At 40.2% G+C, this 24,891-nt stretch overlaps 1 protein-coding gene across 1 annotated transcript; it reads right to left on the bottom strand.

Moving 5' to 3' along the window:
- Positions 1-454: 454 nt before the first annotated feature.
- On the bottom strand, positions 455-16,936 carry LOC129841586 (syntaxin-18-like). Its single transcript, XM_055909953.1, has 11 exons — positions 16,717-16,936; positions 5,011-5,078; positions 3,729-3,844; positions 3,483-3,560; positions 3,309-3,375; positions 2,856-2,974; positions 2,310-2,407; positions 2,111-2,169; positions 1,937-2,006; positions 1,725-1,805; positions 455-1,500 (listed from the first exon to the last, which is right to left on the bottom strand). The coding sequence occupies exons 1-11, from the start codon at positions 16,867-16,869 to the stop codon at positions 1,405-1,407; spliced, it is 1,005 nt and encodes a 334-aa protein (XP_055765928.1). The 5' UTR covers positions 16,870-16,936; the 3' UTR covers positions 455-1,404.
- Positions 16,937-24,891: the final 7,955 nt, after the last annotated feature.

Below are 24,891 nucleotides of genomic sequence, written 5' to 3'. Positions count from 1 at the left end.
GCGTGCAATGCAACTCTAAAAATGACATATTTGACAGGAGAAATATTCATGGCTTAAAAATAAATAAAAAGTCATTAGTTTTTTCAATGATACAATGATTTAAACAGAAGTACATTTGATGCTGTTTTTTTGGAGACAATCGAGGTAAATGGATTGGCTTTGAACTGTAAACCAAATATCTATTAAAATGCACACATTTCACATCAACCTTAGAGTAATCCATCATATGTAAAACAAGAGATGAAGTTCCTTCATGCTCATTTCCAAAGCCAATTCTTTGGATCGTGGTTCATGCCATAGGCCCAGATTTCTAGATCTGTATATAATCTGGATACTATTGTTTTGCCATGAACTAGACTAGAGAATGGCTGAAGTACAATCCATATAATATATCAACTAGTGAAAGTGTGGATTTCTTGCTGTAATTTGGGGAAATAAGAAAAGAAATGGAAAATGTCATTCACAAGCAATGCTTCATTTTATTGGTGTTAGGACCAGGTTTTTACACAAGCAGTGTAAGTGCAAAGTGGAGTTATAACAACACATAAATACTCCCATTGATTGATCATAACCACTATCTTCACACAAACAAAAGGCTTACATGCTCGTTGTAACTCAATAACTATTCTTGAAAATATCCCATCTGCAAGAGCTTAGCCTTAACTCATGGTATATTAGTAATTATTAACCGGGTGGTTCGAGCCCTGAATGCTGATTGGCTGAAAGCTGTGGTATGACAAAAATTTATACCACAGCTAAGGGCTGTATCCAGGCACTCCGCGTTGCGTGTCGTGGGTAAGAACAGCCATTAGCCGTGGTATATTGGCGATATCCCACACCCCATCTGGCCTTATTGCTTAATTATCTAATATCTTCTAAATGTGTACATACCATTGAAATAAATACATATGAAAGACCACAAGGGTTTAAAAAAACATTTGCTTCATCTCAACAAAGTACACAATATCAAGATCTCAATACAGATATAGACAGACTAATAGTTCAGAAACCACTTACTTCCTTTGAGAAAGACAGCAGAGGACAGTTGCTGTTGATGCAATAACAAGCATAGTGGTCAGTATGTATGCGATACCGACTGCCCATATATACACAGTGCAGGTGGATGACAGCACTTTGCATTCAGCCAATAGCGTGCTTTGCTGAACAGGAAGAGTTACCTAGTAACATGCGTTTACACTGACTTCTAGTGGCTCGAGTACGGTTGACATGTAGTGAAGTCGTCATCAAAGCACTGGTCTGGGGTCAGTTTTCTGTGGGGGGGGGGGTTAGGAAAAGCTGGTCCTAGACCCAACACTGTCCATCCAACCATATACTTCAATGTGATAAACACTTAGGGCTAGGCCCGGGCTGATGTCACTTCCTGGTTCTGCCAGGTTTAGGGGGTTAGCTGTCGTACCAATCCAGGAAGAGCAGAGAGAAGGAGCACATGACAAGGAAGAAGAGGATCCAGACACGGAATCCAGCATTGTTTTTGATGGCCTGGAAACAAGTTAAGCGTACAATGAAACATACAGAGCTAAAACAGATCACTGGCTGTGTTGAGCAACCTCGAGTCAGTTCTAAATATTTGGTAAAAATGTTTTTTAAATAAAAGTTATATCCAATGGAAATCTATGGATACAGCCGTAATCTAAAAATACAACAATATACAGTATAATGAGTAGGGGAAACTACTGGGGTTGTTTAGCATAACCTGCCATTACCTCTCGGATGTCCTCGTTTCCCTCTTTAACGTTTTCAGTGGCTCCCACAACTAGCTGATGGATACTGTCGATATCAGTTTCCTGTGAACAATGCATCGACAGGAAATAAGTAACACACTAATAACACATCAACAACACCTTATTAAGTGGGATGGGCATTCTTTTCAATAGAGGCATTTTCCTTCAGGGATGGCCAAATGGAGGTCACTCACTTGCATTAGCACCTTCTCCGCAAAGATCTCCTGGAGTCGTGAGATCTCGACGACCTTGCCCTCGATTTGCCTGAAAGACATTAGGGAGGAGATTGTTTCATCTTTGCTTCACCTCAGTCATATCTAGAAATGTAGTGGTAAAAAAATGGTCTGAAGGACTGATTAGACACTCACCTAACTTCATCTACTAGGTTGCTCATCTCACTCACCAGCCTCTGGTTCTCTTGTTCAAACTAGACAGAGTGAAACATGTATTGTAAATGCTGTGCAGAATCAGACAACAACAGAAAGGCAATAATAGAAGTAACACAATGCATTGGAGAGAGGGAGAGCACGGAAGCATACACAACATCTCTGTTCCATAGTTCCATACCATCTGCATCTCCTCAGGCGAGAGCTCGTCCTCCACACGGCCCTGGCCCTCCTCCCACAGGCTCACGTTGTTCTCCGGCACCTCCGTCACGCTCCGCTCTTCAGGGAGAAAACAAAAAGGGAGAAATACATCCCGTCTTCAATTCAAGCTCACGCAAACATCAAATCACTCCTGTGACTGTCATAGCCATTTATTTTCCGCTCTATCCATTTCCCTTTATCACACAAAGTCACTCCTTTCATAACCATCCCTTTACCTCTATCCAATTTGCTTTATTTTAAATGCAGAAGTTGACCATTTTCATTGAAACATTTGAGTTTTAGGCACTTGTAAGATTTCCACGTGCAAATAGCGCTAAATGTCAAATGATTATACCAGTAGTAGTAAATAAATGAAAATCCATGCGAGAATAACAAGTTACATGTAGAGATGTGGGAGGCTGTAATAAAGACAAACACCATATAAATAGTCGGCTGTAGTGACTCAAAATAGATGTTCTTTCCACCCAGAGTCTCTTTGGGAACTCGTCTTGGTCTCTGTACTCACCACCGCTGCCGCTGCTGCTGCTCTCCTCCTTAGCCGTTTTCTCCTCGCTGTGCTGCTTTGCCGGTGAGCTTCTCTCTACCGCCTCCCTACTGTGGTGGTGCTCTGGCTCTAGTCTGGACCTGGAATAATATCAAAACACCAAAGACAAGGTCAGGCTTCCTAAAAGCCCCCCAAAAAACACAAGGCGAGGCCACAACATATATTATGGAGAGAGCTTACTGCCAAAAATGTTGTCAATGAATGAAGAATCATTCACAAATAAATTATGTGTTATGAATATACATTTGTCAGAATTCAACTCAACGGTCCCTGAAATCAAGAATTCTGTCAATAAATGAATAACTCAAGTTATTTTTTCCCATAATAGATGCGATTACTTTTAACCTTCCATTGCAATTTGTTAAATTTAAATATTATTATTATTATTTTTTTAATGATCTTTAAAACACTCACAGTCTCTTCTTGTCCACCACTCTCTTCACTCGTATAGCCCTCTGCTCGGAGTAAAGCTTGCATACTCCTGCAAACAGGAATGATCAACACAAATCCGATATCGTCGACATTATTACAAAGTACTTACAATATGCACCGACGTCAAATATATCGTGACGTCGCCAATGAGCCCACCTCTCAAATATTTCTCGATGAGGTCGAGGACCGCCCCCCTGTGCTCTCTGATCTGTGTCGGTATGACCTGCTTCTCAGCTGGAAGGGCGACAACAAATGACAAAAGGGTTCTTATTATTGTGCATTATACAGTATGTCCAGTACATGCAAACCAATGGATTCACACACACACACACACACACACACACACACACACACACACACACACACACACACACACACACACACACACACACACACACACACCTTCAGAGCGGAGCTGCTTGATGGCCTCAGAGCAGGTTCTCATGAAGATCTGGGCATCCTGGTCGATCTGGTCTCGCTCATTGTCTGTCATCCGGGTTAGGTCTGCCGAGATGAGACTACAAAACACACAAAGCAATTGAAAGGAAATAAATCATAAGGTGAATGCACCAATTTGTAAGTCGCTCTGGATAAGAGCGTCTGCTAAATGACTTAAATGTAAATGATATTTGGACCCAGGTCTACTGTAAACTAGGTCTGCAGATTCTGTGCAATTAAATGAAAATGCTAAGCCTATGTTGCCCTCTAGTGGATTCCTACTGTATAGCTAATAGATCATTCCCTCAGAATGATAGTTCTGGGATGACTGACATGCTCATCACCTTTCCTGTGTTTGCAGTGATTAATAAAAAATAATACAAATAAATACTTAAGTCAATTCTATGGGAAGATCACAATGTACTTCTTCACATGTAAACTAATAATATGTTTTTATTATCACATTTTTAATGCACGTGACAGGTTTTTAATCACATTCTTTTTTTGGGGGGGGGGGGGGGGGGGGGGTAATAGATCCAAATTGCTGCCTCTAAACTAAGGTAAGAAAATGTGATAACGTTTTTCAAGGCCAGCCCTGCGAGCGCGCACACACTGCCCTCGGGGCCTTGACCAGATGAAGCCTATGATTAGTCCCAGGGCGTGATTTGCTCTTCACTTGGTTGCAGCTCAATTATTCCACCCAATTAGACTGAGTCTCCAAAAGACCACCCCACTCGCTACTGACCCTGTGCCAGCGCCTGCCTTCCCCAACCACCCACCTCAATTAGACCAGTCAGACCTTAGAGCCTGCAACACAGCCTGCAGTCAACTCTGTAGACAGACAGAGACAGACAGAGACAGACAGACAGACAGACAGACAGAGACAGACAGAGTAGCTCCGGCCACTTTAGCCCCTAAGCCTATATAACTACTGCTTAGGCTTATGGTGATTAGTTAATGCCATCTACTTCTTTGACAATGAAGGCTCTCGGGTTGAGAAGGTTAAAACCTTTTTTTGGATCCTTTATGAGACTGATGTTTCAAAGAGGAAAAGGCTCAATCAAGTTGGCAAAAGGTTAGATACATCCCAATCCACATGGAGGCCGAGCTGAACCCTTCCTGGAGGATTTTCTTTAGGCCAAACATGTGAAAAGGGATTAGCCCTACATCTTATATCCACATGAAAGTCACTGTTGAAAACAGACAGTAAAAAGGACAGGGTTTGGTGACCTGAGACGAGGATTACCTTCCAGCATTCACATAGTCCTTCCTGTGCTGCAGCAGGAAGTCTTTCAGCTTGGTGATGTTGGAGATCTGTCAAAATGAAGAGAAAACACATTAGAGAAGTCTATCAATGTCTTCATGTTTCGCTCTCTATTTGTTGGCCACATCTTCTTTCATGATTTTGTCCCTGTCATGTCTTAAAGTAATGATGGACTGTCGTTTCTCTTTGCTTGTTTGAGCTGTTCTTGCCATAATATGGACTTGGTATTTTACCAAATAGGGCTATCTTCTGTATACCACAACACTACTGATTGACTTAAACGCATTAAGAAAGAAAGAAATTCCCCAAATTAACTTTTAACAAGGCACACCTGTTAATTGAAATGCATTCCAGGTGACGAACTCATAAAGTTGGTTGAGAGAATGCCAAGAGTGTGCAAAGCTGTCATCAAGGCAAAGGGTGGCTACTTTGAAGAATCTCAAATATGAAATATATTTTGATTTGTTTAACACTTTTTTTGGTTACTAAATGATTCCATATGTCTTATTTCATAGTTTTGATATCTTCACTTTTATTTTACAATGTAGAAAATAGTAAAAAAAAATAAAGAGAAACCCTTTACTCAGTAGGTGTGTCCAAACTTTTGACTGGTACTGTATGTATGTATGTATGTATGTATGTATGTATATCATAATTTATTTATTTTTACAAATTTTCTCCGCTCCTGACTGCATGTGCTGCCATAGAAATAGAATGAATAGAATGGTTGTCCAACAAGTCAATAATGGCATAATGGGTGGACTGGAAGCCATTATGAGTGTATCCATAGGAACAACGTTAGGTTGAAGATGACAATATTAGATGTCTCGCACAGCCGAATGCTGCAAAGACGTCTGAGAGGTTGGTGGATTTCATTCATTCACTGGTAGACCAAAGAGTTAGTTTCAGGCCCTGCTTGCATGTCTCAAGTTAGGCCTTCCTTTAAAATGACCAAACCTAGCATTCATTGACTGTGACAGGCCACCTTGTCCATCTGTATCGCTCTATCCATTCTGAATTTTACGAATTAATATTGGTTAACGGCAAGACATACCAAATTCAAACTGGCAATTTCCTCGTTAAAATAGCCTAGCTCTTGTAAATAAAATCATTCTCTTCTATACACTGTAGCTCCCTGACAGAAAACATTTAAATACGCCTGAAATGTATAATCTGTCGACTATGTATCATAGATAAAATGTCCGGGAAGATGTGTGCACAGGAAAACCAGAGGAAACTCGGTGGAATCCAATATTTGCTCCTATAATTCGGTTAACATCGAAAAACCCCTAATTGCTTCCCCATCCACAGAGCGGAGCGCAAGAAGGACAGACTACACACACAGCAGGCTCTGTTGGCGAAAATATAAGAGAAAAAAAAAACCTATGAGAGAATCCAGACAAGCGCCATGTTGAAAATGACACAATGAATTCGACTGTGACAGAGACCCAGGGCGAGCGGGATTATTTTTCTAAAGCCAAACTACGCCGTCTTCGGTCCAGTTTTTTCCCTTCTAATGACCGTAATTACCAAATTGCTGCAGTGGTAAAGCACGACCTGGGTCTTGGTCTCTAATGGCGACTCTAAAAAATATCAACGAGAAGAAAAACGACAGGACTTTGAAAAGAAAAGGTTAAAAATAAATAAAAAATAAATAAATACAGAGCTACAATTTGCTTGAAACCCATCACCTCTCCTAGAAAGCAAATAAGCATAGATGACTCGAGGTGTGACATTGCTTCAGAGCAATTAGAACAGAGCAGGTTTAAGATAACCGAGTAAAGGGCTGTGGCGGTGAGTCGACCCTTGTAATAATACAATTATCAGGGGTCAAAAGTTAATCGGTGTTCAGAGCACTTGGGAAGGGGTTGAGTGAAGCACAACGTTCCCATGGTTGAAAGGCAGGAGTATGTTGTTGTCTGCTGTCTGCTGTCTGTGTTGTTGTCTGCTGTCTTGCTAGATTCAAGACGAATGCCCTGTCTGGGATGGGCAACTCCAATCCTCGGGGGCCTGAGTGTCTTTATTTTCCTCTTCTCTCAGACACTCACTATATAAATCGCAGCTATAAACCCATATCATGCTAATTTGGCCTACAACTCAGAGTCACTACATTCTTCTGCTTTTGTAACACACCTTCTCACCAGCAGGTAGCAATAGGCTGCCAGTTTGGAGCCCTACTGGCTTTCAGGAGAGAACAGAGGAGAAGAGAGAAGATGTCAAGAGTGCTGGTTTGGGGGGGGGGGGGGGGGGGGTTTTGATCTGTCTCCTGTGTGTATACATTTGGGCTCAGATTCCCACTGCAACCTCCAGGGTTTGCAGGGGGTCACCGGGATCAATTGCTCTTGTAACGTAAGACTCTAAAGAGCTAGTAATACCTAAACAATGAGGAAGGGGGTAGCCTTGTGCTTGCGGCTGGAGGAGAGTGCGTGTGTGTCCCTGCCAAAGTATGCGAATGTATATGAATGTGCTTGTGCGCGTATGTTGTGTTTGGAGCGAGGCAGCAGGAGGAGACAGTCTGCCGGGCTACATCTAATCTCATCATCATCAAGGACCCCCACTTTATCTTCTTACTCTCTCCTGCCCCTCAGCCTGTACGAAGCGCAAACAAACCATCACAGTGCATTATTATTAAAACACATTTTTAAAGGCTTAGTCAGCTGATTTTTTCTTAAGTCAGTCGGGGCAGGCTCTTTATTTGACTAAAACCAGGTAACTGAGATAATTTGATAATGATCACCCAGACTCCATTGCTTGACCCCTAGCTGCCCATTTTGAAGCCTGTCCAAATCTGATTTGAGATCTATAGACCATAACTAGCCTAATTGTTCAAAGAAGACACTATGAGAAACACTTAAAGCTCTTTGCAGTGGAGGGGACGTCGCCACATAGATCTTTTCACTGCATTTACGTCTTACTCTTGTGTATTAGAAATTGAGATTTCTGGTCAGTCACAGCAACACAGTCAATAATCTACACTCGCATTCAAAGGCAATCTAGGAGCTTTAAAAAAAAAAAATTGGCAAAGAATGTGCATTTTGCAGGGTTATAATCTGGACTACAACAAACATATCTAAACATCTCAGATTTCAAGAAAAATAAATTAAAAGCAAAATAATTTTTCTGGTTTTAGTTAAAACTAGGCCTATGAAATACTGCGGTGTTCACATAGCAGACTCATGGCGGCAGGATGATACCGGATGTCACTGTTTTCAATGAGATGACGACAGCAAATTCTGCCACAAAATACCATCCACTGGGTCCACTTTGTGGTTCAAAGTGCTTTATTTATTCAGTTAAAAATCTTGGCCGTAAGTTAGCGTGTTCTTCTAACCAGCTAGCCAGGCCAACTGCCAAGCAACGTACGGTAGTCCACCAGTTTTCATGCCATCCAATCGGACTTTTTTGAGTCACATACTTCAATGCAGCATAAACAAAGAACAAAGTATACGTTTAACTAGGAGGCCACTGTCGTTCTCCTTTTGCTCTAATGTCAGATGTCGAGTTTTTGCCTACATCACTTGGGGGGGGGGGGGAAACAAGCAACGTGTCCAATTGATCAACAAAGGCTCTGAGGTTTATCCCGTTCAAAGCAGCGCTCTCTCCTGACTACAATGGACGTGAACAATGTCATATTCTAGCTTCATTGAGAAAGAAAGAAATTGGGAACACATCAGACTTCCCCTCAGCCCCTCGGAACCTCTACCCCCTTCACTTATTTTAGCCCAGTCTTTCATTTTTAACTTTAATGGAAAACATGACTAACAAACCTGAATGTTGTGTTGTTTGTTGGGTAGTTGAGCAACACTAATGTTTGGTTTTGTTGCACTTCAGGGATTCATTAATGAAACACACAGATGGACACATTCTCCTCAAGGCCTGTGTATATGGTGCCCACAGTAGAACAGACTAGATTAAACTAAATGTAGGCTACCCAAATGTAAATGTTAACTGGTAATTAGGTTTGCCTAATTCTTTGACACATGTTCAATGTTTATTGTGTCTTTGTGAAAAAGGCAGGTTGGCCTAACACAATTTTTTTTTTTAAAGGGGACCATCGCGCTTTCCCAGAAGCTTGGCTGGTGCGTAAAACCTGCAAATTCATTCAAACAAAAAGGTGTAATGGGTCCGCACTTAAAAGGATGTCGCATAAAGCTTACTTCATTTTTTAAAATTTGTATTTTCATTGCATCAGGGATAGCGTACACAAATGTTTTGGCTTCGCAGCCTTCTGTGAGTAGGTACAATTTTCTTTTAATTCAAGACAGCATTTGTACGGAACAAATGATGCAGTGAAAATCATTTTAAAAATGAAGTAAGCTTTCATGCAACAACTTTTTGTTTGGCCTATTACAAAAGCCCTGAAACCTTTTACAGTTGTTTTGAGAAAAGCCACTTTCCCTCTAAGGTTTGTTCTGGTTGTCCCTGAGCCTGAGAGTGGATGTTCCCTAGTTTGTGATTGAGGACATTTTTCTGTGTATTTTAATACAGATATGTTAAATAATATCCTAATTGAGAATGTTTAAGTAATCAATTATCCTATAGATTACTTATTGTCTTATGTGGCCTAGGCCTATTTGTCATGGAATGAGCCTCATTGCTTAATTAAATAATGCCGTTATGGCTCATATCAATCTGAATTTTGCCTATAAAGCCTGTGTCTCTGAAGCAGTACAGTATTTTTGTTACAATTACACTGTTTAGTCTGCCAAGTATCTGGATTTCATCTCGCTGCCCCCTAAGTTTGACACTCGTCCACAGACCTGTGTTTGTGCATTTACGTCTCCATATGACACTTTATTTCATTTTTTTTTTTGCTAAACTGGCAAAATCCCCTTTCTTGAAATGTCTGTGGGCAAATGCTAGATAAGATTGTATTCCGCACTTGCATTTGATGCCTCAAAATTCTATTTTCCTGGCCTCCGTGCGAAAACAGAGCAGAGATTAAACCAACTGGTAAAGGCAGTGTTTAGCAGGACATTCAGATCAGGGAAATCCCCTCAAATCCCAACCTGATGGTGAGAGAATACATTTGCAGTTGAGTGAGTGAAATATAGATATTAAAAAAAAATACTTTGTGGGAGATAATGAAGACTAGTGAGACTACAAAACATAAACCACTGATCATGACAGCGGATGCAGGTTCATGGCAATTATTGTGGGGTGACATGCAAAAACTTGCTCTGTGTCAACAGGGAGAAGAGTAAGAAAATGGGGTGAAGAAATTTGTTCAAATTAGGCGTGTGATTCTCAGGTAATGGGGCCAACAAATATAGCCTAGGCTTGTACCTTATCTCTTAGCCTAACAGTTAGACTATGGCTTTCTAATTTCAGAGCAGCTACATTCCATCAAAGCATCACATTTACTGCCCTGTGTAAGCACTTCAAAACTTTATATTTTGCCAGAAAGTGTTTTTCCCCCAATAGGAGAGACTGTTTTAGGGAATTTCTCAGACATTCACAGTTCACTTGCGAACAGAACAATTATGTCTGAAATGGACCCAGGTTATCAAAATGTAACTAAATCTTTTGAGAATATACCAGATTATCATTTCCATTTCAAAATACGCCATGAGAGGGCAACCCCTACCTCGCTCGAGTTAGGTAATAAACGCATATTTCTAAGTGCTGGCTGATCACCTCACTTTTTGGACATTCAAAGAAAACACAGTAAAAAGCGGTCCATTGTGGAACGGTGCTGTTGATTTGAACAATTTCGGGGTGACCTCCTGCATTTAAACACGAGAAGAGCAGCCTGCTGTGGAGATGAGGGGAGCAGTGAAACTGAGATCACAGTACCTCGAAACGACCCCTGAGGTAAAAGATTCCCTCCCGATCACCACACCTCAGACACTTACTAGCCGTTCTTACTAGTTCATCAAGCCTTTTGCTTCGCCATAAAAAATATGTTCACTTTCTGCAAAGGGTAAAGTTGAGGGGGAAAAAACAACCCATACATGCTACTTTATATTTGTTTACTTTGAAGTTTTCCTCCCTATCTGTTTTGTGAAGTGTCACTGGGAACTGAGAAGGCAGTGCATGTCTTGGAGGGCGCCCACATCTGTTCAGCATTAGGGGCCGGCCGTCAACATTGTTACTTGGGACCTAATTTAATGTTTTCTCTGCTTTGATCTTCCACCTTTAATCACTGGCTCTTGGGAGGATCGGCTTTCCTCAAGAAATTGTTAGAAAGCTGAAAGAAAATGTTATTGCAGCATGTTTATGGAATCAAACATGTAAAGAGAGGGCTCGCACACAGAAAAAAAATGGATCCTGTATCTGAAGTCTTACAGAGAAAAGGATGAGGGGGTGGGGGCAGATGAAAACCACCACATAACTGTATGCAGTGAGGACATTCCAAAATTTCAATTCCTCCAAACATTGGTTCACCAAGATCGTTTCAGATGATATCGGTAGCACAGGGGAGACAGCGGGAGGGTGGGGGCCCAGGGTCGGGGGGTGCACCACAGGCTAGGTTTGAGTTTCCTCAAATCAGCATCCCTGCTTTCATTAAACCATCATTTCCAATATCATTGCAACAGGGGTGCGAGAGGCATAACAAAGCATAGTTGTGTGGAGCTGAGTGACTGGGCTTGTTTCTCCTGGCTATGGTTGGTGGGGACATCAGGTATGGATCAAGAGCTGATGTCCCTGGGGAAATCCAGAGGAGTTCTTCAAGGTGCCTTTGATAGGGCTTGTATCCATGATACTCACTTCTGCATAGTGGTCACGCTGCATGTGGCGCACTTATTCTATTTGCCAGTCGCTTTCAATGAGCCCTCTTTATTTCTACACCAATGATGGGTCGCGACTATGTGGTGGGTGAGAGTCTGAAAGTCCAGGAAGACCACAGATCTAGGATCCACGGATCTATCCCCGACCTACTGCATTTGAATGACATGTAAAAAATAAAAAATAAATAAAAAAAGTAATGTTTTTTTTTTTTTAAAGAGGAAGATGTGGGGGTAAAAAAACACAGCCTCTCATCAGGACTGTCCATCACTGGGTGTTTCACATTAGGCTATCCCCTAACATTGGAACTGGCTTTAATCAAGGAAGGCCCAAAACATTTTCAGACTCCAGCCGCCCAAGCCAGACTGTTCTCTCTGCTACAGCACAGCAAGCGGTACTAATGCACTAAGTACTAAGTCTGGAATCAACAGGACCCTGAACAGCTTTCTACCCCAAGCCATAAGATTAACAAACGAGACAGGTTATAGCTAATTCAATGGCTACCCGGAGTATCTGCATTAAGAGGTCGACCGATTATGATTTTTCAACGCCGATACCGGTTATTGGAGGACCAAAAAAGTTGATACCGATTAAATCGGACAATTTTATTTATTTTTTTGTAATAATGACAATTACAACAATACTGAATGAACACTTATTTTAACTTAATATAATACATCAATAAAATCAATTTAGCCTCAAACAAATAATGAAACATTCAATTTGGTTTAAATTATGCAAAAACAAAGTGTTGGAGAAGAAAGTAAAAGTGCAATAGGTGCCATGTAAGAAAGCTAACGTTTAAGTTCCTTGCTCAGAACATGAGAACATATGAAAGCTGGTGGTTCCTTTTAACATGAGTCTTCAATATTCCCAGGTAAGAAGTTTTAGGTTGTAGTTATTATAGGAATTATAGGACTATTTCTCTCTATACTATTTGTATTTCATTAACCTTTGACTATTGGATGTTCTTATCGGCACTTTCGTATTGCCAGTGTAACAGTATAGCTTCCATCCCTCTCCTCGCTCCTACCTGGGCTCGAACCAGGAACACAACGACAACAGCCACCCTTGAAGCAGCGTTACCCATGCAGAACAAGCGGAATAACTACTCCAAGTCTCAGAGCGAGTGACGTTTCAAACGCTATTAGAGCGCACCCCGCTAACTAGCTAGCCATTTCACATCGGTTACACCAGCCTAATCTCGGGAGTTGATAGGCTTGAAGCACAGCGAAGAGCTTCTGGCAAAACGCAGGAAAGCACAGTTTGAATGAATGCTTACGATCCTGCTGCTGCCTACCACCGCTCAGTCAGACTGCTCTATCAAATCATAGACTTAGTTATAACATAATAACACACAGAAATACGAGCCTTAGGTCATTAATATGGTTGAATCCGGAAACTATCATCTGGAAAACAAAACGTTTATTCTTTCAGTGAAATACAGAACCGTTCCGTATTTTATCTAACGGGTGGCATCCATAAGTCTAAATATTCCTGTTACATTGCACAACCTTCAATGTTATGTCATAATTACGTAAAATTCTGGCAAATTAGGCGGCCAAAACTGTTGCATATACACTGACTCTGCGTGCAATGAACGCAAGAGAAGTGACACAATTTCACCTGGTTAATATTGCCTGCTAACCTGGATTTCTTTTAGCTAAATATGCAGGTTTAAAAATGTATACTTCTGTGTATTGATTTTAAGAAAGGCAATGATGTTTATGGTTAGGTACACATTGGAGCAACGATACGCACCACATCGATTATATGCAACGCAGGACAACCTAGAAAAACTAGTAATATCATCAACCATGTGTAGTTATAACTAGTGATTATGATTGATTTATTGTTTTTTATAAGATAACTTTAATGCTAGCTAGCAACTTACCTTGGCTTCTACTGCATTCGTGTAACAGGCAGGCTCCTCGTGGAGTGCAATCTAATCAGGTGGTTAGAGCGTTGGACTAGTTAACTGTAAGGTTGCAAGATTGAATCCCCCGAGCTGACAAGGTAAAAATCCGTCGTTCTGCCCCTGAACGAGGCAGTTAACCCACCGTTCCTAGGCCGTCATTGAAAATAAGAATGTGTTCTGACATGCCTAGTTAAATAAAGGTGTAAAAAAATAAAAAATAAAAATAAAAAATCGTCCAAATCAGTGTCCAAAAATACAGATTTCCGATTGTTATGAAAACTTGAAATCGGACCTAATTAATCGTCCATTCCGATTAATCGGTCGACCTCTAATCTGCATTGACCCGATTTTTACACTAACTCTATGCACACACACTGGACTCTACCCACACATACTTACGCTGACAACCCAACACACACTACATACTGTGCATTCGGCAAAGTATTAAGACCTCTTCACATTTTGTTACGTTACAGCCTTATTCTAAAATGTATTTTAAAAAGAATCCTCAGCAATTTATACACAATACCCCATAATGACAAAGTGAAAACAGGCTAAGAATTTTTTGCAAATGTATTAAATATAAAAAACAAATACCTTATTTACATAAGTATTCAGACCCTTTGCTATGAGACTCGAAATTGAGCTCAGATGCATCCTGTTATCATTGAACATCCTTGAGATGTTTCTACAACTTTGAGTTCACCTGCAGTAAATTCAATTGATTGGACATGATTTGGAAAGGCACACACCTGTCTATACAAAGGTCCCACAGTTGACAGTGCATGTCAGAGAAAAAAATAAGCTATGAGGTCGAAGGAATTGTCTGTAGAGCTCTGAGACAGGATTGTGTTGAGGCAGATATCTGGGGAAGAGTACCAAAACATTTCTTTAGCATTGAAGATCCCCATCATTCTTAAATGGAAGAAGTTTAGAACCACCAAGACTCTTCCGAGAGCTGGCCTCCCGGCCAAAATGAGCAATCGGAAGAAGGGCGTTGGTCAGGGACGGTGACCAAGAACCCGATGGTCACCCTGACAGAGCGCCAGAGTTCCTCTGTGGAGATGTGAAAACCTTCCCGAAGGACAACAATCTCTGTAGCACCCCACATATCAGGTCTTTATGGTAGAGTGGCCAGACGGAAGCCACTCCTCAGTAAAAAGGCACATGACAGCCTGCTTGGAGTTTGCCAAAAGGCACCTAAAGACTCAGACCATGAGAAACAAGATTTTCGGGACTGATGAAACCAAGATTGAACTCTGGCCTGAATGCCAAGCGTCACATCTGGAGGAAACCAGGCACCGCTCATCATTTGGCCAATACCATTCCTAAGGTGAAGCATGGTGGTGGCAGAATCAGCAGCAGGGACTGGGAGACTAGTCAGGATCGAGGAAAAGGAACAGAGCAAAGCATAGAGAGATTCTTGATGAAAACCCGCTCCAGAGCGCTTAGGACCTCAGACTGGGGCGAACGTTCACCTTCCAACAGGACAAAGACCCAAGCACACTGCCAAGACAATGCAGGAGTGGCATCGGGACAAGTCTCTGAATGTCCTTGAGTGACCCAGCCAGAGCCCGGACTTGATCCCGATTGCACATCTCCGGAGAGACCTGAAAATAGCTGTGCAGCAACGCTCCTCATCCAACTTGACAGAGCTTGAGAGGATCTGCAGAGAAGAATGCGAAAAACTCCCCAAATACAGGTGTGCCAAGCTTGTAGCGTCATACCCAAGAAGACTAGAGGCTGTAATCACGGCAAAATGTGCTTCAAAAAAGTATTGGGTAAAGGGTCTGAATACTTGTGTAAATGTGATATTTCCATTTTTAATACATTTGCCAAAATTTCAAAAAACCTGTTTTTGCTTTGTCATTATGGGATATTTTGTGTAGATTGATGAGGAAAAATACAACTTAATCCATTTTTTAACAAGGCTGTAACGTAACGAAATGTGGGGAAAAATAAAGGGGTCTGAATACTTTCCGAATGCACTGTATGCCCACAAACACTTATGCATACTGATGCCACACACTTTCCCACTCAGCACATACACTGGTATTGTCTATTTTCTATCCTGTTGCCCAGTCACTTTACCCCTACCTACAGTGCATTCAAAAAGTACTCATATACCCTCCACTTATTCCACATTTTGGAACGCAAGGAAATCAAAAGATAACTTATCTAAAGGGATTTGACTTCTCAAACACGGCAAAAAGATGACACAATATCACCTTATTAATTCAGCCACTTACTTAGCTAACTAGTAAGTAAAACATTTAGGGGTCATGTCAACGCAGAATTCTTCATTTTTCATACAGGAAAAAATTATAACGCATAATAAATATCTTGCTGCGTTTTGTAAACGCATATCTAAAATGGTTCTTATTGTAATTTCTGCTCGCCATCAGACTAATTGTGTGCTTCAGTTGCACTTCTTCCACTTGGATGAAAATTCACAAATAGGCATTCTATCAGCAGACAGCGCTCTGACTGTAGCTACTTTTCTCGGTGTAGCCAGCCTACTTATCTCCGGGAAATGCAATAAACTTTAAGAAAAACATTAGGAAATGTAGCTGGCTACACCGAGAAAATGTGTAGCTATCTAGCTAGTAGAATACACTGACTGTATGTAGGCGTTCCGGAACGCACCACTAACCTGTCAAATGCAAAAAGTAGTAGGTAGCTAGCTAAGTTACATGCCAAGTTCTGACGTTTGAGTAAAGTATTATTGGTTACTTAGAGGTTGATATACGTAGCGAGCACATCATAGACCTAGGCCTTTTTAGATAGCTGCCTAGTTGTTAGTTAACGTTAGGTGTTAACTTTCATGACTTCCAGATACGTTTGACTAATGTCGTTAGCACGCTAGCCTCTGACTCGGCTAACGTTAGCTAACTGACGAGCTAGCTAGCTACCATTAGCTATAACGGTACCGAACTCTATTAATTTCCATCTCTACACAACTGTTATTAAAATAAATTAGCTACATTAACTAACGTTAGCTAGCAAGGCAAACGTTAGCCTGTGCAGTGAATGTCACTCACCACTTCCTTCGCCTTGAGAGAAAATCCATGTTTGGGTCTGCTCTTCTTGAAGATTTCATCTTTCGGCAAATCAAACCCTACTCCGATAGCTTTATTTCGGGTTTTTACCGTTTTGACACTGGCTTTGAACAGTAAAGTTATATCAACAGCCATTTCTGTCAGTAGCACGGCAGTACACGCCACTGTCAACAGCGACACGTCACCACATTCAACGTCATATTTTTGCGACCCATGGGTGCGTTCCAAACATGCATGGTTGGCCACTTTAGTGACAATGCCGGTGTTTGGAGGATATATTGGCAGGATGTTGTTAGGCCCGAGACTAAGTCGATGGTCGGCAAACCGTGCAAATATATCCTCCAAACACCGGGTTCGAGGGCATTATCACTTTTATACAAAAGGTTACCAACATATTCAAATAATGATTGACATATTTTCATAAAAAAGGTTATTTTGTTGAATTTATTCATAGTATTTTATCCTTCCACAAGATACAGTCCTGACACAAATTTAGGGTTGCTACCCAAGCCTTTTGTTCTATCGATTCAGTTGCCAGAGCTGCGACCCAGTTGTTCAGTCTTTGTGTTCTGTGTCTATGGACGCGACCCAGACATTCGTTCTAAATGTTCCATTGCAAAACTGGCTGCCAACGTTCTAATCCCTTGCTTGCTAGCTAGCCAACTACAGTTAATTTACAGTCATGTCAAACAGTGCAGAAAGAATAACACCAGTAGCTGCATTTGCATTTGTTTAACCTGTTTTCTAGTGAGATCTATTTCAACGCATCCATTACAATGAGCTAATGAGGCGCGATTTCGCCTGGTATAGAAAATGTGATCTTTCATCAGGACACTGTTTTTCAGAGGAGCTAGCCAACAACACAGCTAACACAATCACTTCAAAGTGAAGCTGGAAAGAATGCAAACTAGCTGCACTTCATTTTGTTTTACCTTTTTTAATTTACATTTCTTTGTACATATCCATAAAAATGCCTGTCTGTCTCATCCAGACTGCCGACACGTTCATTACTATGGGACAGCTGGAGTTGAATATTGAAACAATGTTGCAAATGTCGCAGAGACAGATAGCAAGGTTTATACACTAATGTCCACTGTTGAAAACTAAATGTTAGTGTGCAATGTGAGATAATGTCTAGATGCTTTTTATAGTGGAGATCAAGTTTATAAATTGCCTGGCTGGGCTGATGAGACAGTGGATTGCGCAGTCAGATGGAACAGAGTAAATATGCTGGAATGTGGTTTTAACCAACCAATATTCAGGATTAGAACCACCCGTTGTATAATTAAGCACAGATACTGTAGAACAATGAGTTATAAAAAATCTTTGACAAGTGTGCAGCATTCCAGTAAAAGACTATCTAGGGATCAAAAGTGCAAAAGAAAAATAATAAAATGAATAGCATGTATTTCACCCCAATATTCTGTGGAAGAGTTGCTGACTCTTATGCAAGGGTGGTCTTAATGTTTAGAATGTACATTAACCACATTTTAAAACGTATGAATACATTTTGCTAAAGCATAGACCAAGCTAACAATTCTAGGGAGATAATGTTTTTGTAATGTTATCTGTAATGTTCCCCTAATGTTTGAGTCTCCAGTTTTCTGTAAGTTAGGGGAACATTCTGCTTATGATAGCAAAAACCTTCTGAGAACCTTTTTAGCAGGTTTTGGTGTTAAAGTTAGGAGAACATTGCCTTAATGTCAAGCCGAACTTATCTACAACGTGGTTACAATGTTCTGAGAATAGACACGTTTTGTGGGAATGTTGCAAGAACATTTCTGTGTATCAGTTGTCAGGACGTCGCCTGATGGTCCCAAAGAAACGTTCTCCCCCCCAAAAAACTTACTACACATCACGTATTGTTACTGTTGCCAAGCCCTGATTTGTGAACCACTGATCTATTCACAGCTCTTTTTGTCTGTTGGCAAGGGATACTCACACACACACACACACACATATTTGACACACTTTGACACACGTGATTACATTGTGCATGTTCATTTATACAGTCATTATTATTCAACATCAATAAAATACAGAAAAACAAATATTGAATGTACTTTTAACAGAGCTGAGATTTAATTAAAAGTGCATTCATCTTGTTGCTTACACCTATCAAGTTGTTTCATATCTACACAAGTGCCCAAGGAGTAGAGGTTAGGGTTTATACTGGACAGGGCCTCACTATACTGGCCCAATAAGCACATGCCCTAATGATATCCCTTATTACCACAGTGGTTAGGGTGTTTGTCATAGGTGCTGTTGGCCTGGGTTTGAATAACCCTACTCTCACATTCTTAGCAATATACTGTATGTTCATGTCATTATTTCACAACAGTTACAACACACCTATCTGATATAATTCAAATTGTATCCCATTGAAAAAATGGGAATTGGTAGAATTCTAGATAGCTGACCATCTCAGAGAACCCTCTATCGTCTTTTTGAAATCCACACCAAAATACCACGTAGAACAAACATGTGTCTCAAGGAATCATCAGCTCTCATCATTGCATTTGTATCTGTAACATTCCTAATTTGTTGCCGAAACATGGCCCAAGTGGTAGTGTTGCTTCTGATAGAAACATACCCAGAACATGGTTGCCATATTCTCAGAATACCAGAAATGTGTACATTTACAGTAGCATATTTGTACTTTCTCACATTTGCCATTTAAGCAATGATGATACCAGTTATACCAAAACAATACACAACATAGAGTTTCACAAAATTGCATCAGAATATATTACGGCAATATATAACTTTTATGAGTAACAGAGCAATATAACAAGTTACTGTCTTCAAATATTGTAATATTATTACAGTTACTTTTTCAAGTAACCTGTATATTACTTTCAGAAGCATATCTCTACCGGCGTGTTATATACATAAAAAAAGATAAATCTATACACATTGTGCCAATAACAAAGATGCATAAATAATATTTCCAAATAAACAATCAAAATGTGAGACTCCCCTAGCAGCTCTCGAACCAAGGCCACCAGAACCAACAACAAACACCCTAACCACTGTCCTAATAAGGGATACAGTACATCTAAACCCTGTGCTTATTGGGCCAGTATTCTTTTTTTTAATGTAACCTTTATTTAACTATATTTAACCAGAAGAAACCATAAACCATCCTCCTTAGGCACTTGTGTAGATCTGAAACAACTTGATAGGTGCAAGAAATAGGGAGAATGCACTTTGAAGTACTGTAAATCGTAGCTGTGTGAAAAGTACACTCCAGAAAAACATTTTATTGATCATACAGATTCAGTAGTATCATTAAAACAGGTTCATATCCCCCACCAACATTAGACAACTATACAGAAAGCACTTCATTTGCTGAAATAAGTAAATCAAATCAATGATGAGAATAGTCAGATTAACTGATACCTGACATGGACAAGGTGGAAAAACAGGAAGCTTGGAATACTGTGAATCAAGAGGTTGTGAGTTCAAATCCCAGGAAAGGACACATTGAGAAATAATTACATACACAATGTAAGTAAAAAGCACTGTGTTTGAGTATTGACAAGGAGCTATGAATAGATCAGTGGATTACCAATCACAGTCTTGCTTTGCAACAGTAACAAGACCTGATGTGTAATAAACTTTTCTTTGGACAAATAATTGTTCTTGCGAAATGACCCATGAAGCATTTCTAGAACATTAATATCTTAAGTTCTGAGGACATGGTAACCAGTTTGTTGCTTGCTTGGCAACCAGGCTACCAGGCTAGGAATTCAGGGAATTGACAAAGAGTTTCAGTGCTGCTATAGGATTCTTACCTAAGTGCACTCTAGAATTTTGAATGCTGAAGTCATTTAATTGCTTAGGTATGTGATGTATACTTAAGTGCATATTTGGACGTTGTAAATGTTTGACATACACCAATATAGATATTTATAAAAAATGACACTACAACGCTACCAAGTTAAGTAAAACTAAAAGAATGTCCTGTCTAGACGAATGTAGTAATTTGTATATAATATTTCTCACTTGGGTTGGCACCTAGATGTAAGTGTAGGGGCCCAACGTGTTGAATAAAATACTGTTACTTGCTGTGCGGTTTGCTCATTTCCTTTGTTAGTGTTGTGCCAAACTCTGTTACAGTAGAGTGGTGTGACTGTCTCCTCTTCTGCAGCTTCAGCACTCAGCTGCTTACATCTCAGACGTGTTTCCCCCTAAAGGAGTCTGCACTGTAAAAAACATTTAGCTACTTTTACTTTTTTTTTAAAATTAGGTAAGGATTTGTATCAACTTTTTGAGTATTTCCAATATAAGGTATTCTTCTGTATAATAGACTTAGCTTTTGGTGTTTCACAAACACTAATATATTGAGTCCAGCATATTTGTTGTTGTTGCTGAGATCCAACTTAATTTGATCAATTCCAAAATTGTTATTATTCATAACATCTTCTTCATCTTTTTGATCAGTTACTTTCAGTGATCATGTTTTAATGTTTGTAAAAAAAAAAAACTATGTCTTCAATTATTTGCCTTTTTTCCCCCCACTTAAGCAGGCAATGCTGAAGACAGCTCTCATTCCGCTAGCAGTCAGTGGAAGTAGAACTGAAAGCATTTTAAGACGCAGCATGTGCCTTTAGCATTAAATGTCGCGTGCGATTGTGCGCATGAGCTTGTTGTTGATGGTGGGATTGGGTGGTCTCATCTTTGAATGTCAATTTGCCAGATGGTTTTGATATCCGTTCATCATGACCCGGTACACCTCATAGCATTGTTGTAGTCGAGTCGTTAAACCTCCAGTCCACGTCGAGTCCCAAGTCTCCTGTGCTCGAGTCGGGTCAAGAGTCCCTATGGCTAAGTCCGAGTTAAGTCTGAGTCCAATTTCGAGTCATCAATGGTCGAGTCACGAGTCGAGTCATGAGTCCCTATGGCTGAAGTCCGAGTCCCAGTGGTCCAAGTGCTTAAGTCTGAGTCACTGGGTCTGTTTAATAAAAAATACCACATTAGCATTGGTTTATGTGCACATATATTTCTTTTTTACTTTTGGAAGCAAAACAACTGATTCTGTGTACTTTAGACATATTTGGTAGTTTGGTTACTGCTGTTTTTTTGTTTGCTTATACTGCCGGCTTGCTGGTTCGATGCTTGTCTGTTTCTAGATTCACACTTTCATTGATTTGGCCTGGATTTGGTAGAGAAAATCTGCTTAGCAACAACTAGTGGCGGGCTAGCGGGAAGATTTTTATGTGACCATTGAAGTCAAGCAAAGATTTTCCTCCTGTTGCCCAATGGTCATAATTGCCTGCAAACAAATAATAGCCTATGAAACAAAGAAGTCCTTCATACACAGGCTCACACACATTTTATTTTAACATAGTTACACTGCCATTCAGAAGTTTGGGGTCACTGGGCTCACTGTTCATTAAAATAACATAAAATTGATCAAAAATAGACTGTAGACATTGTTAATGTTGTAAATGACTATTGTAGCTGGAAACGTCTGATTTTTAATGGAATATCTAAATGGGCGTACAGAGGCCCATTATCAGCAACCATCACTCCTGTGTTCCAATGTGTTAGCTAATCTAAGTTTATCATTTTATAAGGTTAATTGATCAATAGAAAACCCTTTTGCAATTATGTTAGCACAGCTGAAAACTGTTGTTGATAAACTTGGATTAGCTAACTCAACATGCCATTGGAACACAGGGGTGATGTTTGCTGATAATGGGCTTCTGTACGCCTACGTAGATATTCCATAAAAAAAATCTTCAGTTTCCAGCTACAATAGTCATTTCCAACATGAACAATGTCTGCAGTCTATTTCTGATCAATTTGATGTTATTTTAATGGACAAAAAATGTGTTTTTCTTTCTTAAACAAGGACATTTCTAAGTGACCCCAAACTTTTGAACGGTAGTGTATTTCAAATCAGTAGCCTAATGATGTTTTGAAGGGATGAATGCAAGAGAACAGAACCCTTGTTGCTCTGCTGCACACCCCTCTGCTGCTAATATTCTGTTTATCATAGTAGCCTATCTAGTCCAAGTACAAATACAAGTCACGGGAAGGCGAGTGAGTCCGAGTCACCAAAGTCAAAAGTCATGAAAATCGGGACTTTAGACGGACTCGAGGCCTAGTCTAGGACTCGAGTAATACAACACTGCCTCATAGCACAACATTCTGCTTAATATTGATGTAGAAGTCTGCTTTTGTTTCTTCAAACGTGCACACAACGTTGTGTAAAAGTATAATAAAGTCCAAAAATGTTGAATTACCCACAACCCTCTAAAAACGGAGCCACATGGAAAGTTGTTGCAAAAACATACAATTCTTAAGTTGAGAGTAAATATTACGAAAACGGATTAAATGAAACCCAGTATATTAGATTGAATTTACATTTTTGAATGTCATGCTTTTGAACACATAAAAAAGGAAGTATTCAAATATTGAAATAATACCAGAGCTGTTAAAAGAGATAGTCCTTTAATGAACCGAGGCTATGTGGACACAAGACTCTGACAAGACTGGTGGTTTCACCCCCAATATGTTCATTGGAGGGGTATCCAAACATGGTATTCTAAATAGAGGAAACTCATGCATTCTTTAAGAGGCATGATAGTTCTTGCTAAGCCACCTTGACCATTCAGTGGTGTCAAGAATGGCCAGCGGAGAAATAACCATCCTGGAATATAAAGACAAAAATGAAAAGAAAACAACTTACATGATCACTCTAAATTCAAGGCTGCTTGACATTAGCATAGTAGATGTGGCAGTTATGTTTTCTGTCATGATAGGCTATATGTCAGGGTGGGTGGTTAGCTTGGCAACAAATTAGCACTGGCAGCCTCACCTACTGTACCATTGTTAATTATTTGACTTGAATGCAGACAAATTATTTCTCATGACAACATACAACCTCCGCCTTGTCAAGTCTATGACTAAGTAAAGAAGGTTGATGAATTGCAGAGCAGGATATCAAGATATGCTATTACATCCAATATACAGGCTATCAACTGCAGATTCGCTGAATAGAGAAAGTGATTTTATCAATTGCACCTTCTATTTTTTTAATAAAAATCCCAAACAAAAATGGTCCTCTACAAGGTTTGAGTGGACATGAAATCCACAAACCGCCAAAATGAAAAGTAGATGGTATGCTTGATAGAGAAATACCCTGATATATATCTTTATTTTGACAAGCGGGAGAAGCGTAGCTCGGTCATAGTATTCAGTCACTCTCTCTGTGACAGATGAGCCATGTTGTTGAGTGTCCTCTGGGCAGACCACTTAACTCCCTGAAAAGGAGCCCTAACTCCTACCCTTAATCTTCACTTTCTCTTTGTCTGGACTATTATCTGGCCTGTCAGTCCTGGCCACTTCATCTTCAGAGGGCTCATCTATTGACTGTTTCAACGTGGCTAGATTATATCAAAGGCCCTTATCTTTGGTCCCTGCGGCTATATTCTCCTGTTTCTGACCAGTTGGAATGGTTTTAGGATTTGAACACAACCTCTTGGGATGGATATTGTTTGCTGGTTCATCTCATATTTTGGATATGCATCATATGTAATTGTGTGAAGAAATACTTCAGAACGTTAGCAGGTAGAGGTAGAGTTGGGAATAAGTTATGAATTTAACCAAAACACTATTGTCACCTTTCAATCCCCGATAATAGCTAAAACACTCGTAACTATCTAAACCCAAGATTAAGTCAAGTTAAGTTTCTTCTTCGTCCATAGACTGAAATGGATGTTCAAAGGCCTTTACTGGAATGCAGACAATGATCCCTATAAACAACACCTTCCCTGGTTTGAGTTAACGGCCTCCTTAAGTTTCTGCAAGCTCCTGAAGAATTCCATGCGGTTAGATCTGATGGTAACCAATTACCTGGTAAGGCAACTGACGTTGAGGTGGATGCTTAGTCGCCACATCCCTCCAGTCTCAGAGACTGACGAATCAACTCTTGGTTTAGTCCCAATAGTCTTACAATGACCTCCTTTCTCCGTCTGCTTCCTTTCGTGGCCCATGGTCTGACAATGTTTGACAGGTGAGAGCGGGGGTGGCGACTCCGCCCTGCCTTCATGGGATTTACCCCATCTATAGTCCCCTCAGATCAACTGTCATGACAGCAAGGATATGAGGAAAGGAAGTCATGGAAGTCATTTCAGAGAGTTAGGT

The sequence above is a fragment of the Salvelinus fontinalis genome, chromosome 3, assembly GCF_029448725.1.
Source record: "Salvelinus fontinalis isolate EN_2023a chromosome 3, ASM2944872v1, whole genome shotgun sequence".
NCBI lineage: Eukaryota > Metazoa > Chordata > Actinopteri > Salmoniformes > Salmonidae > Salvelinus > Salvelinus fontinalis.
The sequence above is the reverse complement of the archived record's forward strand: the minus strand, read 5'-3'. Positions and strand labels throughout refer to the sequence as shown.